The sequence below is a fragment of the Mytilus trossulus genome, chromosome 14 (assembly GCF_036588685.1).
Source record: "Mytilus trossulus isolate FHL-02 chromosome 14, PNRI_Mtr1.1.1.hap1, whole genome shotgun sequence".
Taxonomy (NCBI): domain Eukaryota; kingdom Metazoa; phylum Mollusca; class Bivalvia; order Mytilida; family Mytilidae; genus Mytilus; species Mytilus trossulus.
This window is the reverse complement of record NC_086386.1, coordinates 26,584,024-26,598,953: the sequence shown is the minus strand read 5'-3', so window position 1 is coordinate 26,598,953 and position 14,930 is coordinate 26,584,024. Positions and strand designations below refer to the sequence as shown.

At 32.2% G+C, this 14,930-nt stretch overlaps 1 protein-coding gene across 1 annotated transcript in view; it reads right to left on the bottom strand.

Moving 5' to 3' along the window:
• Positions 1-14,930, bottom strand: part of LOC134695794 (interaptin-like) — a 67,108-nt gene that overhangs the window by 23,379 nt on the left and 28,799 nt on the right. Inside the window, exons 4-5 of the mRNA XM_063557203.1 lie at positions 13,488-13,538; positions 5,868-5,930 (exon numbers count right to left, since the gene is read on the bottom strand). Coding sequence (XP_063413273.1) covers positions 5,868-5,930; positions 13,488-13,538 — 114 coding nt within the window. The remainder of the gene's footprint in view (positions 1-5,867; positions 5,931-13,487; positions 13,539-14,930) is intronic.

Sequence of the window (14,930 nt, the reverse complement as noted above, 5' to 3'; positions counted from 1 at the left end):
TTTATCTCTATCTATAATAATATTCAAGATAATAACAAACTAGAGGCTCTAAAGAGCCTGTGTCGCTCACCTTGGTCTATGTGAATATTAAACAAAGGAAGCAGACGGATTCATGACAAAATTGTGTTTTGGTGATGGTGATGTGTTTGTAAATCTTACTTTACTAAACAGTCTTGCTGCTTACAATTATCTCTATCTATAATGAACTTGGCCCAGTAGTTTCAGTGGAAAATGTTAATAAAAATTTACAAATTTTATGAAAATTGTTAAAAATTGACTATAAAGGACAATTACTCCTTAGTGGGTCAATTGACCATTTTCAGATTTGCTCTAATTGCTTTGTTTTTTGAGTTATAAGCCAAAAACTGCATTTTACCCCCATATTCTATTTTTAGCCGTGGCGGCCATCTTGGTTGGTTGACCGGGTCACGCCACACATTTTTTAAACTAGATACCCCAAAGATGATTGTGGCCAAGGTTGGATTAATTTGGCCAAGTAGTTTCAGAGGAGAAGATTTTTGTAAAAGATAACTAAGATTTACGAAAAATGGTTAAAAATTGACTATAAAGGGCAATAACTCCTAAAGGGGTCAACTGACCATTTCGGTCATGTTGACTTATTTGTAAATCTTACTTTGCTGAACATAATTGCTGTTTACAGTTTAACTCTATCTATAATAATATTCAAGATAATAACCAAAAACAGCAAAATTTCCTCAAAATTACTAATTCAGGGGCAGCAACCCAACAACGAGTTGTCCGATTCGTCTGAAAATTTCAGGGCAGATAGATCTTGACCTGTTAAACATTATTACCCCGTCAGATTTCCACTAAATGCTTTGGTTTTTGAGTTATAAGCCAAAAATTGCATTTTACCCCTATGTTCTATTTTTAGCCGTGGCGGCCATCTTGGTTGGTTGACTGGGTCACGCCACACATTTTTTAAACTAGATACCCCAAAGATGATTGTGGCCAAGGTTGGATTAATTTGGCCAAGTAGTTTCAGAGGAGAAGATTTTTGTAAAAGATAACTAAGATTTACGAAAAATGGTTAAAAATTGACTATAAAGGGCAATAACTCCTAAAGGGGTCAACTGACCATTTCGGTCATGTTGACTTATTTGTAAATCTTACTTTGCTGAACATAATTGCTGTTTACAGTTTATCTCTATCTATAATAATATTCAAGATAATAACCAAAAACAGCAAAATTTCCTCAAAATTACAAATTCAGGGGCAGCAACCCAACAACGGATTGTCTGATTCGTCTGAAAATTTCAGGGCAGATAGATCTTGACCTGATAAACATTTTTACCCCATGTCAGATTTCCTCTAAATGCTTTGGTTTTTGAGTTATAAGCCAAAAATTGCATTTTACCCCTATGTTCTATTTTTAGCCGTGGCGGCTATCTTGGTTGGTTGACCGGGTCACGCCACACATTTTTTAAACTAGATACCCCAAAGATGATTGTGGCCAAGGTTGGATTAATTTGGCCAAGTAGTTTCAGAGGAGAAGATTTTTGTAAAAGATAACTAAGATTTACGAAAAATGGTTAAAAATTGACTATAAAGGGCAATAACTCCTAAAGGGGTCAACTGACCATTTCGGTCATGTTGACTTATTTGTAAATCTTACTTTGCTGAACATAATTGCTGTTTTCAGTTTATCTCTATCTATAATAATATTCAAGATAATAACCAAAAACAGCAAAATTTCCTCAAAATTACTAATTCAGGGGCAGCAACCCAACAACGGATTGTCTGATTCGTCTGAAAATTTCAGGGCAGATAGATCTTGACCTGATAAACATTTTTACCCCATGTCAGATTTCCTCTAAATGCTTTGGTTTTTGAGTTATAAGCCAAAAACTGCATTTTACCCCTATGTTCTATTTTTAGCCGTGGCGGCCATCTTGGTTGGTTGACCGGGTCACGCCACACATTTTTTAAACTAGATACCCCAATGATGATTGTGGCCAAGTTTGGTTCAATTTGGCCCAGTAGTTTCAGAGGAGAAGATTTTTGTAAAAGTTAACAACGACGACGGACGACGGACGACGGACGACGACGGACGCCGGACGCAAAGTGATGGGAAAAGCTCACTTGGCCCTTTGGGCCAGGCGAGCTAAAAAACTGCATTTTACCCCTATGTTCTATTTTTAGCCGTGGCGGCCATCTTGGTTGATTGGCCAGGTCATCGGACACATTTTTCAAACTAGATACCCCAAAGATGATTGTGGCCTAGTAGTTTCAGTGGAGATTTTGTAAAAGATTACTTAGATTTATGAAAAATGGTTAAATATTGACTATAAAGGGCAATAACTCCTAAAGAGGTCAACTGACCATTTTGGTCATGTTGACTTATTTGTAGATCTTACTTTGCTGAACATTATTGCTGTTTACAATTTATCTCTATCTATAATAATATTCAAGATAATAACCAAAAACAGCAAAATTTCCTCAAAATTACCAATTCAGGGGCAGCAACCCAACAACCGATTGACCGATTCATCTGAAAATTTTAGGGCAGATAGATTTTGACCTGATAAACATTTATATCCCATATCAGATTTCCTCAAAATGCTTTGGTTTTTGAGTTATAAGCCAAAAACTGCATTTTACCCCTATGTTCTATTTTTAGCAGTGGCGTCCATCTTGGTTGGTTGACCAGGTCACGCCACACATTTTTTAAACTAGATACCCCAAAGATGATTGTGGCCAAGTTTGGATTAATTTGGCCAAGTAGTTTCAGAGGAGAAGATTTTTGTAAAAGATTACTTTAATTTACGAAAAATGGTTAAAAATTGACTATAAAGGGCAATAACTCCTAAATGGGTCAACTGACCATTTTGGTCATGTTGACTTATTTGTAGATCTTACTTTGCTGAACATTATTGCTGTTTACAGTTTATCTCTAACTATAATAATATTCAAGATAATAACCAAAAACAGCAAAATTTCTTCAAAATTACCAATTCAGGGGCAGCAACCCAACAACCGATTGACCGATTCATCTGAAAATTTCAGGGCAGATAGATCTTGACCTGATAAACATTTTTACCCCATGTCAGATTTGCTCTAAATGCTTTGGTTTTTGAGTTATAAGCCAAAAACTGCATTTTACCCCTATGTTCTATTTTTAGCGGTGGCGGCCATCTTGGTTGGTTGACCAGGTCACGTCACACATTTTTTAAACTAGATACCCCAAAGATAATTGTGGCCAAGTTTGGATTAATTTGGCCAAGTAGTTTCAGAGGAGAAGATTTTTGTAAAAGATTACTTTAATTTACGAAAAATGGTTAAAAATTGACTATAAAGGGCAATAACTCCTAAATGGGTCAACTGACCATTTTGGTCATGTTGACTTATTTGTAGATCTTACTTTGCTGAACATTATTGCTGTTTAGAGTTTATCTCTAACTATAATAATATTCAAGATAATAACAAAAAACAGCAAAATTTCTTCAAAATTACCAATTCAGGGGCAGCAACCCAACAACCGATTGACCGATTCATCTGAAAATTTCAGGGCAGATAGATCTTGACCTGATAAACATTTTTACCCCATGTCAGATTTGCTCTAAATGCTTTGGTTTTTGAGTTATAAGCCAAAAACTGCATTTTACCCCTATGTTCTATTTTTAGCCGTGGCGGCCATCTTGGTTGGTTGACCAGGTCACGCCACACATTTTTTAAACTAGATACCCCAAAGATGATTGTGGCCAAGTTTGGATTAATTTGGCCAAGCAGTTTCAGAGGAGAAGATTTTTGTAAAAGATTACTTTAATTTACGAAAAATGGTTAAAAATTGACTATAAAGGGCAATAACTCCTAAATGGGTCAACTGACCATTTTGGTCATGTTGACTTATTTGTAGATCTTACTTTGCTGAACATTATTGCTGTTTACAGTTTATCTCTAACTATAATAATATTCAAGATAATAACCAAAAACAGCAAAATTTCTTCAAAATTACCAATTCAGGGGCAGCAACCCAACAACCGATTGACCGATTCATCTGAAAATTTCAGGGCAGATAGATCTTGACCTGATAAACATTTTTACACCATGTCAGATTTGCTCTAAATGCTTTGGTTTTTGAGTTATAAGCCAAAAACTGCATTTTACCCCTGTGTTCTATTTTTAGCGGTGGCGGCCATCTTGGTTGTTTGGCGGGGTGAGGCCAGGTGAGCTAAAAAGCATTCTGAGAGTATTTCATTGCAATGCATAGTCCCCTTCTGGTTCAAAATTCCTTATATACTGATTATATGAGAGAATTTTCCAAGTCCAAGAATCTTAACTCTGCACAAAATTATCAGAAAGAAACAAATATTAGAACTTGATCTTTTAATAAACTTGTCATGCCAAAACTATACACCAATTATCAATCAATATCTTTAAGCATGATGAAAAAAAGAGTTGAAAGCACTCTAACATTAGACTTGATTAATATAGTTTTCTAAAATTAGATATTGATTAATATAGTTTTCTAAAATTAGATATTGATTAATATAGTTTTCTTAAATTAGATATGATGTAACACAATGTGCATCTATTTTTCAAATTATAAGCAAATATAATTAATAGTTCCAAATACTTTCTATCATTTGTCACAAACTCATATATAGACTTGCAACTTATCTATAAAATGTCAACAATTTATTTCTACACAATGTAAGGGACGACATCAAAAGTTCAATGAAGGATACAAACTCAATTCACATAGTTTTTTTCCATGACACCTTCCTCTTAACTTAATTTGTGAAAAATTGATTGGGTCGTATAAAAAATTTATTATTTTCTAATAAAAGGAGTTAACTTTATATAATTTTTTTTTTATAGCATTCAGAAAACTAAAGTTTATACAGAAAAACAAACAAACCTGCCACAAAATTCATCAAACAATTTACTAAAGAAAAGGGAAAGAAATCCTAAATGGACTGAAGGACAGACAGACAGAATGCAAACCTTAAGTCCCCTTCAACATCATCAGTAGGGGGTTAATAATCACTTAAAAGATTGTAAGGTACTTTTGTAATTTTATTGAACCTACATGAACATACAAGTATATCAAATTCAGCAATTAAAATATTGTTCAATTGTTAATACTAGTACATTTTGTGTAATTTGCTTTGGGGTGTGTTGTATACAGTGCTTGAACCTATATATCAATAAAAAAAAAGGTTTCTCTTTGACATGTGTGTAATTGATCAATAGAAAAGAAAAATTTATAAATTTTAGTTATTTAATTCTACAACCTAAAGGTTACTGATTTGTAAGATTGTCAGATGAACATGCACATAATTAAGTAATGAAATAAAGTTATTTTTTTGACACTATGGATCTTAAGGAAATGTTAAAAGAATTCAGATGCCAGAAAAACACTAATTAAAATTGATTTTTTATATAAAATCTAATCTTAAATCACAGCAAAACTAATCTAAGTCTGAATACAAGATGGTATAAAAAAGTCTGTCCGTGCTTTTGTCTGTCAGTCAAACTTCTGAAAGTGACAAGAAAAGAACCAACACATCTAGTCTAGTATTAGCCAGTGTCATCTTTCATTTTAACTTTTTATTTTCAATGATTTTGCTAAAGTGATAGAGAGGACAAAAAACAAAATTTTCAATTTTCGTAGTTTTGAAATATTTGTCACACTGATATGAATTGATAGTTAAGCAACTTCATACAAAATATCTTTGAATTAATTTCTATCAAACTAATATAACTTAAGCAGAAAACTTAACATATTGTTTATGTCAATGTCAACATCATATATTGTCATCCAAAAAACAATTGCTATTAAGTCTCACTTTTTGAAACTTTGTTCACAGGCGAGACAAAAAACATACAAATATCTTACGTACGTGTTTTCTTTTTCTCCTTGTAGACCTTCCACTTTTTTTTCCAATGTATTGATGGTTTGCTGACTGAGGAAGAAATATATATATATTGAACATTTTAATTAATCCTTTATTTTTTACAACAAATTTGCAGCTAAATAATTCGATTGATGTGTCATTTGTATACAAGAGTTATATTCTTATGAACTATGAGTCTATGTTCAATTTCATAAAGTCAATATGTTGATTGTCTACCTTGAACAGGGTTATAATTTTATCTTATACATGAAGTTTTTTCTATTGAATTTAAAATCGTTAAAAAATCTGTAAGGTACTAGATACTGGTATTTTTCATTAGTTTATCAGACATTCATATATATCTATAATTTCTTTTATTTGTTTTGAAATGTAAATTGGTAGTGGTTACGCAATTACCACACTCCCAATATGGCAGAGCTTAAATCTTATTCTGCTATTTTTTCCATGTATACATGACGTTGTTTTCATAAATTGCTCAGCCGCCAGGTTGATCTGCACAGTTTTGTTTTGTGTGTGTGTCATCAATAACATATTTGGCCTTGTTATCGAATTTTAATAGCCATCAATGTACAGTATTAACTCTCATGAGCATTTCTTTTAGGTTAAAATGGATTGTAAAGAATAAAATCATGATGCACAGAAATCAGGTCTCATTATAGCAACTTTGGTTTATATACATTGTCCATGAGAGGGAATCTGATCAGTTTTTGACATACATTAAGATATTACATTGTTAGAAACAGGATTAAAATACATAAATACAAACCTGATGGTGCACTGTTAGGTAGCCATCTGCATTGTATTCATGCAATTTATGAAAAATGTGAGTCACCAGAAAATGGCTTCATCTTTTTTTATTTTGATATTTTACTAGCTAAAGTGTCTAACCTAGTGGAAAAGATAACAATCATCCTAATCTTCAAGATAATTGGCAAAAAAATGAAATATTTGCTAAAATCTTCATTAATATATAAGCAAGAACTCTAATGAGATTGTCTGAAGTTAACTGACAAATTTGGATATGTTAACTTCATTGTAGATATTAACTTGCTGATAATTTTTGCTATTCAAGGGAATACCTATCTATCTATAATCAGAGGCAGATTAAGGGGGCAGGAGGCTCAGCCCTCCCCCTTTATGGGAAAAAATTTGGTTGCTTATATATAGGGAATCACTGAAGCGTGACTGGAGCAGTCCCCCTCTTAGGTCAGTCAGTGGGCCCCCACTTATAAAAAATTTCTGGATCCGCCACTGATAATAGCTTTCTAGATAATACCTGTAAAAGGCAGAAAACTAAAATTGGGAAAATTGTCATTAAAGGGCAATAACTCTAATAAGAAATGAACTGGCGATAATGACCAGTAAACATATGTGTAGATCTTGTCTTTCTGATCATTGTTGCTTATCTACTTTTCTAATTTTAGCTGAAATCAAACAAAGTTTCATTTTGGACCATTTAAATCTTAATATGGAATAATTTTAAAAGAATGTAGGACAGAAAGTCACAGACAAAAAGTCAATGACAAAAGTCACAGGATAAAAAGTCACAACTCATTTTTTCTGATTATTTTTTTTTAACAAAAAACGCTTATTTCTACAAAAATATTTTTGTATTTTTATTGAACTATTGTATATAAACCAACTTGTTAGACAACATTTATCAAAAAAATATTAAAGATGATAAAATAATTGTTAAAAAAACAAAATGTCAAAGTGGCTTGGCATTTAAATGGCGGCATGGTGCAAAGAAATCTTTCTTTTGCACGATTAAAATTTAATAAATCTTCATTTTTCAAGTATAATGACACATTTCCTAAACTTTAATATGAATATATGTATTAAAAAGTAAATATTTCAAGATATTTCTCTTACATATTCAAACAATTGTCAACACATTATTTGTGACATTTTGTCCTGTGACTTTTTGACAGGGCCAAAAATACAAAATCACAATCAGATCAATGCAGATTCAGCATATATAGATCCACAATAATTAAGTTGTTGATGAAACAAAACAAAGTTTAAATTTGAGCATCAATGTAGACCATTTCCATTATCAATTTTAGCAATTTAAAAATGAGGCCCAATATGCAAAATAGTAATACAAGGTGCAAAATAGTAATACATTTGTACAAGGTTAGAACCCCAAAAAATTAATGACTTCAAATAAATCCCATTGAAATTTGCAAAAAGATTTGTATCAATTTTCAATTGAAGATTTCTTGCTATTGCACAGTACTGTGCTGTTGCACATTACTGAGTTAGTTAATCTGTTATATATATATATGCAGTAATTTACATGCCCTATTTGGTGTGCATCACCTGTTATATTAATACTTGTTGTTTCATATATGCCCAAATATTTGTCCCCACACTCCTCACCTAAAAAAATGTTGGAAAAATCTTTAAGAAATTATTTTAAAACCAGATGCTCCGCAGGGCGTAGCTTTATACGACCGCAGAGGTTGAACCCTGAACAGTAGGGGCAAGTATGGACACAACATTCAAGCTGGATTCCGCTCTAAATTTGGATTGTGATTAAATAGTTGACACAGCATAGGTTTCTGACACAGAATGAATGTATTCAAATGAACTTAATTTTTTTGTTTTCTCTTAGAGCAATTCACGATGCTGTTGAATATTAATCCTCTCAAAAAAATGTTTGAAGAAATTTTCTTTTTATTTATGAAATTTCAAATGAGAAAAATTGAACCCAATTTTTTAATCACATCCCCCTTTCCATTATTCCAAAACTAATTTCAATTAAAATATTCTAATGGAGTTTGCAACAATTACTACTCATTTAAATACATCATAAAATATTAAGATGTAAAAAAACTGCTTGTTAACACTGAATGGTAAAGATTATTTAAATTTATCAGTTGGTAGTAAAAAGTGAATATACATTGTATATTGTATATAACAAAGATTTAAGTTGATTCTGGACAAAGAAAGATAACTCCAATTAAAAAAATTCTTGCAATAAGATATTTCTTGCTTACTATTCTGGACAAAGAAAGATAACTCTTAATTAAAAAAAAATTGCTATTTCACAATATTGTGAAATTAGATATTTCTTGCCATTGCACAATACTGTGCAATTGAAAAGACTTGCTATTGCACAATACTTAATATAATAATTTTAGATCCTGATTTGGACCAACTTGAAAACTGGGCCCATAATCAAAAATCTAAGTACATGTTTAGATTCAGCATATCAAAGAGGCCCAAGAATTTGATTTTTGTTAAAATCAAACTTAGTTTAATTTTGGACCCTTTGCACTTTAATTTAGACCAATTTTAAAACTGGACCAAAAATTAAGAATCTACATACACAGTTAGATTTGGCATATCAAAGAACCCCAATTATTCAATTTTTGATGAAATCAAACAATGTTTGATTTTGGACCTCGATTTGGGCCAACTTGAAAACTGGGCCAATAATCAAAAATCTAAGTACATTTTTAGATTCAGCATATCAAAGAACCCCAAGGTTTCAATTTTTGTTAAAATCCAACTAAGTTTAATTTTGGACCCTTTGGACCTTAATGTAGACCAATTTGAAAACGGGACCAAAAATTAAGAATTTACATATACAGTTAGATTCGGCATATTAAAGAACCCCAATTATTCAATTTTGATGAAATCAAACAAAGTTTAATTTTGGATCCTTTGGGCCCCTTTTTCCTTAACTGTTGGGACCAAAACTCCCAAAATCAATACCAACCTTCCTTTTATAGTCATAAACCTTGTGTTTAGATTTCATAGATTTCTATTTACTTATACTACCGCTATGGTGCGAAAACCAAGAAAAATGCTTATTTGGGTCCCTTTTTGGCCCCTAATTCCTAAACTGTTGGGACCGAAACTCCCAAAATCAATACCAACCCTCCTTTTGTGGTCATAAACCTTGTGTTTAAATTTCATTGATTTCTATTTACTTTAACTAAAGTTATTGTGCGAAAACCAAGAATAATGCTTATTTGGGCCCTTTTTTGGCCCCTAATTCCTAAACTGTTGAAACCAAAACTCCCAAAATCAATCCCAACCTTTCTTTTGTGGTCATAAACCTTGTGTCAAAATTTCATAGATTTCTATTAACTTAAACTAAAGTTATAGTGCGAAAACCAAGAAAATGCTTATTTGGGCCCTTTTTGGCCCCTAATTCCTAAAATATTGGGACCAAAACTCCCAAAATCAATACCAGCCTTCCTTTTATGGTCATAAACCTTGTGTTAAAATTTCATAGATTTCTATTCACTTTTACTAAAGTTAGAGTGCGAAAACTAAAAGTATTCGGACGACGACGACGCCAACGTGATAGCAATATACGACGAAAATTTTTTAAAAATTTTCGTCGTATCCCCTTCCCCCTTTTCAGTTCTTTTTAAAATTTTCAGGGAGGAATATATTTTTTTTCGTATGTACAATTTGAGAGAGTTAATTTTCTTAACCCTTGTCGTGCGGGGGCCGTAATATTACGGCTGTACCCAGACCACCATTATTTTGGCATCAATGGCGCTCCATACATTAAGAGGTCATAGTAATACCATTTAATTCGTAGTGTATGCACATTTTCTCAATCTGAAACTATTCATGTCATGTTTCTCACTTTTAATATTCATTTTGAGCTCAAATACGAACTTCAAAATTTGATATCGGACAAAATTATTTTTTTTGGAGGGGTGGGCTTACCTTCAAGGTCTGAAACACGGAGTTCAGAGGACTGAAACCTTGACAAATACCGTTAAATTTAAAGGCACATAATGACTGGTCGTGTTTCTCATCAAAATACGTTGAGGAAACAACTACTCCGGGTTGCAAGTCCAGTTAAAGTTCAAAATAGGAAAAATTCGGAAATTTTGTGAATTTTGGTGTAATCTGAAATCTGAAATAAGTAAAATTAAACCCCAACAATTTTTCCCCCTCCCCCTTTCCCTTATTCCAACAATGATCTCAATTCAAATTTCTTATGGAGTTAACAATAACTACTCATTTAAATACATCATAAAACATAAAATGTCAAACAGTCATGATTTAAATTAATTTAACTACCATTCTGGACAAAGAAAGATAACTCCAATGCAACATTTTATATTGGCAAATTTCCAAAGAAGTTCATTAACCTAAAGTTTTTGGCAAAATTTGTTGGAATTTATTAAAAATAAAGTTTTTGGCAAATTTCCAATATACATAATTTATTAAAGAGCAGTTTAGGTGAGATATTAAAATGAGTTTCAATTACCTACCTTACACTACTTTTAAATAATGTTTTGTAATTGTCCATTTACCTGGAAACCCTTTTCCTCCCTTTTTTGCACCTTATTCCTTAACAGTTAGAGCCATAACTCCCAAAAACAAATACATGGTTAGATTCGGTATATCAGAGAACCCCAATAGTTCAATCTTTGATGAAATCAAACAAAGCTTAATTTTGGCCCCTTTTGGCCCTTAATTAGTTGGGACCAAAACTCCGGAAATCAATCCCAACCTTCCTCTTATGGTCATAAACCTTGTGTTTAAATTTCATAGATTTCTATTTACTTATTCTTAAGTTATGTTGCGAAAACCAAGAAAAATGCTTATTTGGGCCCCTTTTTAGCCCCTAATTCCTAAACTGTTGGGACTTCAACTCCCAAAATCAATCCCATTCTTTCTTTTGTGTTCATAAACCTTGTGTTTAAATTTCATTGATTTCAATTGACTTATACTAAAGTAATTGTGTGAAAACCAAGAATAATGCTTATTTGGGCCCTTTTTAGGCCCCTTAGGTTAGGTGTGTAGTTTCGCATTTTGGCCCCTGTGGATTTTTCAAATATGAGAGCTAGTGTGCAATAAAATACATTTTTGTAAAGCTGAGTATTGAAATAGCCTTTGTATTGGGTTTATATGAACATCAAGGTCATGTACTGTTTGTAATATAGGCTGTTTTCTGTATGACATAGATATAGGAAGATGTGGTGTGAGTGCCAATGAGACAACTCTCCATCCAAATAACAATTTAAAAATTAAACCATTATAGGTTAAAGTACGGCCTTCAACACGGAGCCTTGGCTCACAGCAGTCTGTATTTGCATGTCCATACCATACATTGGTCCGGCAATTATTGTAATGTTTTTTTCCAACTTTTTATCGCACGAACTTTGAGATTGGATTTTATGAAAAAATGAGGCGAAAGACACCCATATTTCATTTGATCATAAGAAAGATTTATGAAAACAGTTTCTAAATAGGTATCACTCAAAGGCATTGAAATTCTAGTTTGATCCAAATTTTGGGGGGGTATGTGACATGTTGACCCCCCTTTTTGCAATATTTTATGGCAAATAAATGCAGAAAGTTGCCATGGATACACATAAAAGGAATTAATTTTCACCCTTTTAACTTTTGAAAATCAAATCTATGGAAGATACTGATTACATACATATGCACATGTACAACACAAAAAGTTAGGTTAATGTATTAGAAATCCAGGAAATTAGGAGATGATAAAACATTTTGGGGCTCATTTTTAATTTTATTTTCTAACTGTGAAGTGCTACCTTATTCCTAAACTGTTGGGAACAAAACTCACAAAATCAATCCCAACCTTCCTTATGTAGTCATAAACCTTGTGTCAAAATTTAATATTGCCTTAAACTTAAGTTATAGTGCGAAAACTAAGAAAATGCCAAATTGGGCCCTTTTTGGCCTTCCAAAATCAATCCCAACCTTCCATTTGTGGTCATAAACCTTGTGTTCAAATTTCATAGATTCTATTGACTTAAACTAAAGTTAGAGTGTGAAAACTAAAAGTATTCGGACGACGCAGACGACAACCACGCAGACGTGATACCAATATACAACCAAAACATTTTCAAATTTTGTGGTCGTATAAAATGATTGTTTTTGGCCACCTCAATTCCTAAACTGTTAGGGCCATAACCCCTAAAATAGATCCCAATCTTCATTTTTGGTTTTGAACCATCTGGTAAAAGAGATCCATAAGCTTAAACTAAAATTATTGTCTGGAAACAAAATGTGTCTTGGTTGATGACGCTGCCACCACCATATATGGATAAAAGGGCAATATTTCTAATAAGAGGTTCACTGACAATTAAAAGAATGAAACTTATTCATAGATCTTTCTTGTTGATCTATTTTGCTTGTTTAAGTTTCTATTTATCTGTTATATTTTTCAGATAATAGGCAAAAAAGCAAAACATTGGTAAAAATTGTTGTTTAAAGGTCAATAACTCCTATTACTTCATTTTAACTTAAATATTTGATTCTTCATGTTTTTGAGAAAATACTTCAGACACAATATTTGATGTTTTAACAGGACTAAAGTAACAACACAATGCTAAGTACAGTCTAAAGAACATTTCTGCTGCTTATTCAATGTCTAATTTTTGTGAAATTTATATAAAATGGTTTATATATTAGCAAATGTCTTCAGATAGTATGCTAATTGGCACTATCAGCTATTTTTACAAGAGTAATGCCTCATGGAAATTATTTTTCCTAAGTTGAAACATTGACCTTGTTTAAATACTTTTACTTGTATGAAGATGTTATCATACCTTTTCTGATTTTCTCTACAATCTATCTTCTAACATGACATACCTAGACTCTACCTCAATAGCTTTTGTTTCTTGTATTCTTCTTGCTTCTTCACTGTAATAGAGATGAACATCTCATCAATTTCAACAAAATGCTCTACAGGTTACAGCTTTATACGACCAGAGGTCGAACTATGAACACTCAAGGCAAAGAGTCAAGCTTAATACAGCTCTGAATTTGGCTTGTGATTATTGCTTGACAAAGCAAAGGTTTCTGACATAGAGTTCAAAGAACTTTTGCCTTTTATGGTCCAATGTCCAAATTCTAAATACAGTTATATTTCGCTTATCAAACAAGCAAAGCTATCAAGGACTTCTTAAAATAAATTGGGAATGTGTTCATGTGACACAGATAATAACACTTGCATATAACCTTATAAAGGAAAATGTAAAATAACAAAAATACCAAACTCCAAGGAAAATTCAAAACTGAAAGTCTGTTATGTGTCCAAACAAAACTCTAGAACTGTTAAAGTAACGCTAACCAAATTTGTACTTGATCTGAATTTTGTGGTACTTAACATTGTGTAAGTTTTTATAACATTTGAAAGAAAGGAAACAAAAATTAAATAATTTTTCCATTTGTATATATTGGGCATAACTCAAGAATGGAAAAAGTGTTACCCACCAAAATTCACACTTGATCTGTGTTTTGTTGTAATAAGCATTGTGTATAAGTTTCATACCATATATACAGTACTACATGTGACTCTATCTTATCAATGGTGGCCATAAATAATATGTTCACCATGATGGCCCTATATGTCCATCATTATACCCCCTGTTGCTTTTTTAATACACTGTTACGGCCAGAAATCGCCTTTAAATTGTAGCCAACAAAAGACACAAATCAATAGTAAAATTTAACAATATTTAATATACAAAAGTTTACAAAAGGTATTACACAAATATTACTGTTAACTTAACTGTCAAAATATGAGTCCAATCTGTTATCTTTATCTGTATCCGGAAATCTTTCAGAATCCAATTTGAATATTATGTTCACTACTAATGTCACAATCCAGTATGATGTTGTTTGTAGAATAAAAGTGTCAATCCAAATGCTGTGAATACTAATGTCTATCAATGTCTATGTCCAAGTTTAATTATGAGAGTTTAACTTTAGTGTCTGTATATATATAGTTGTGACGGATTATTCTAGAACACGCTAGAAGGGAACATTGTGGAAAATCCTGGAAAGTTACAACGGAAGTTTCTGGAATAACGTAGAAGTTTAAATTACGCATCTTTTATAAGGATCATTCTAGAATCGTCAAATAGAAAGTTCCAATCATTCCATAAGTATCTGTGATTGTTCCAGTGATTTCTAAACTGCACAGTTATAAGATTATTTGGTAAACAACTATCAGGCCATACAACACAAATTAGGCCAACATAAATAAACATAATAATTACAATATCATAACACTTCCCCCCTTAAAAGAAG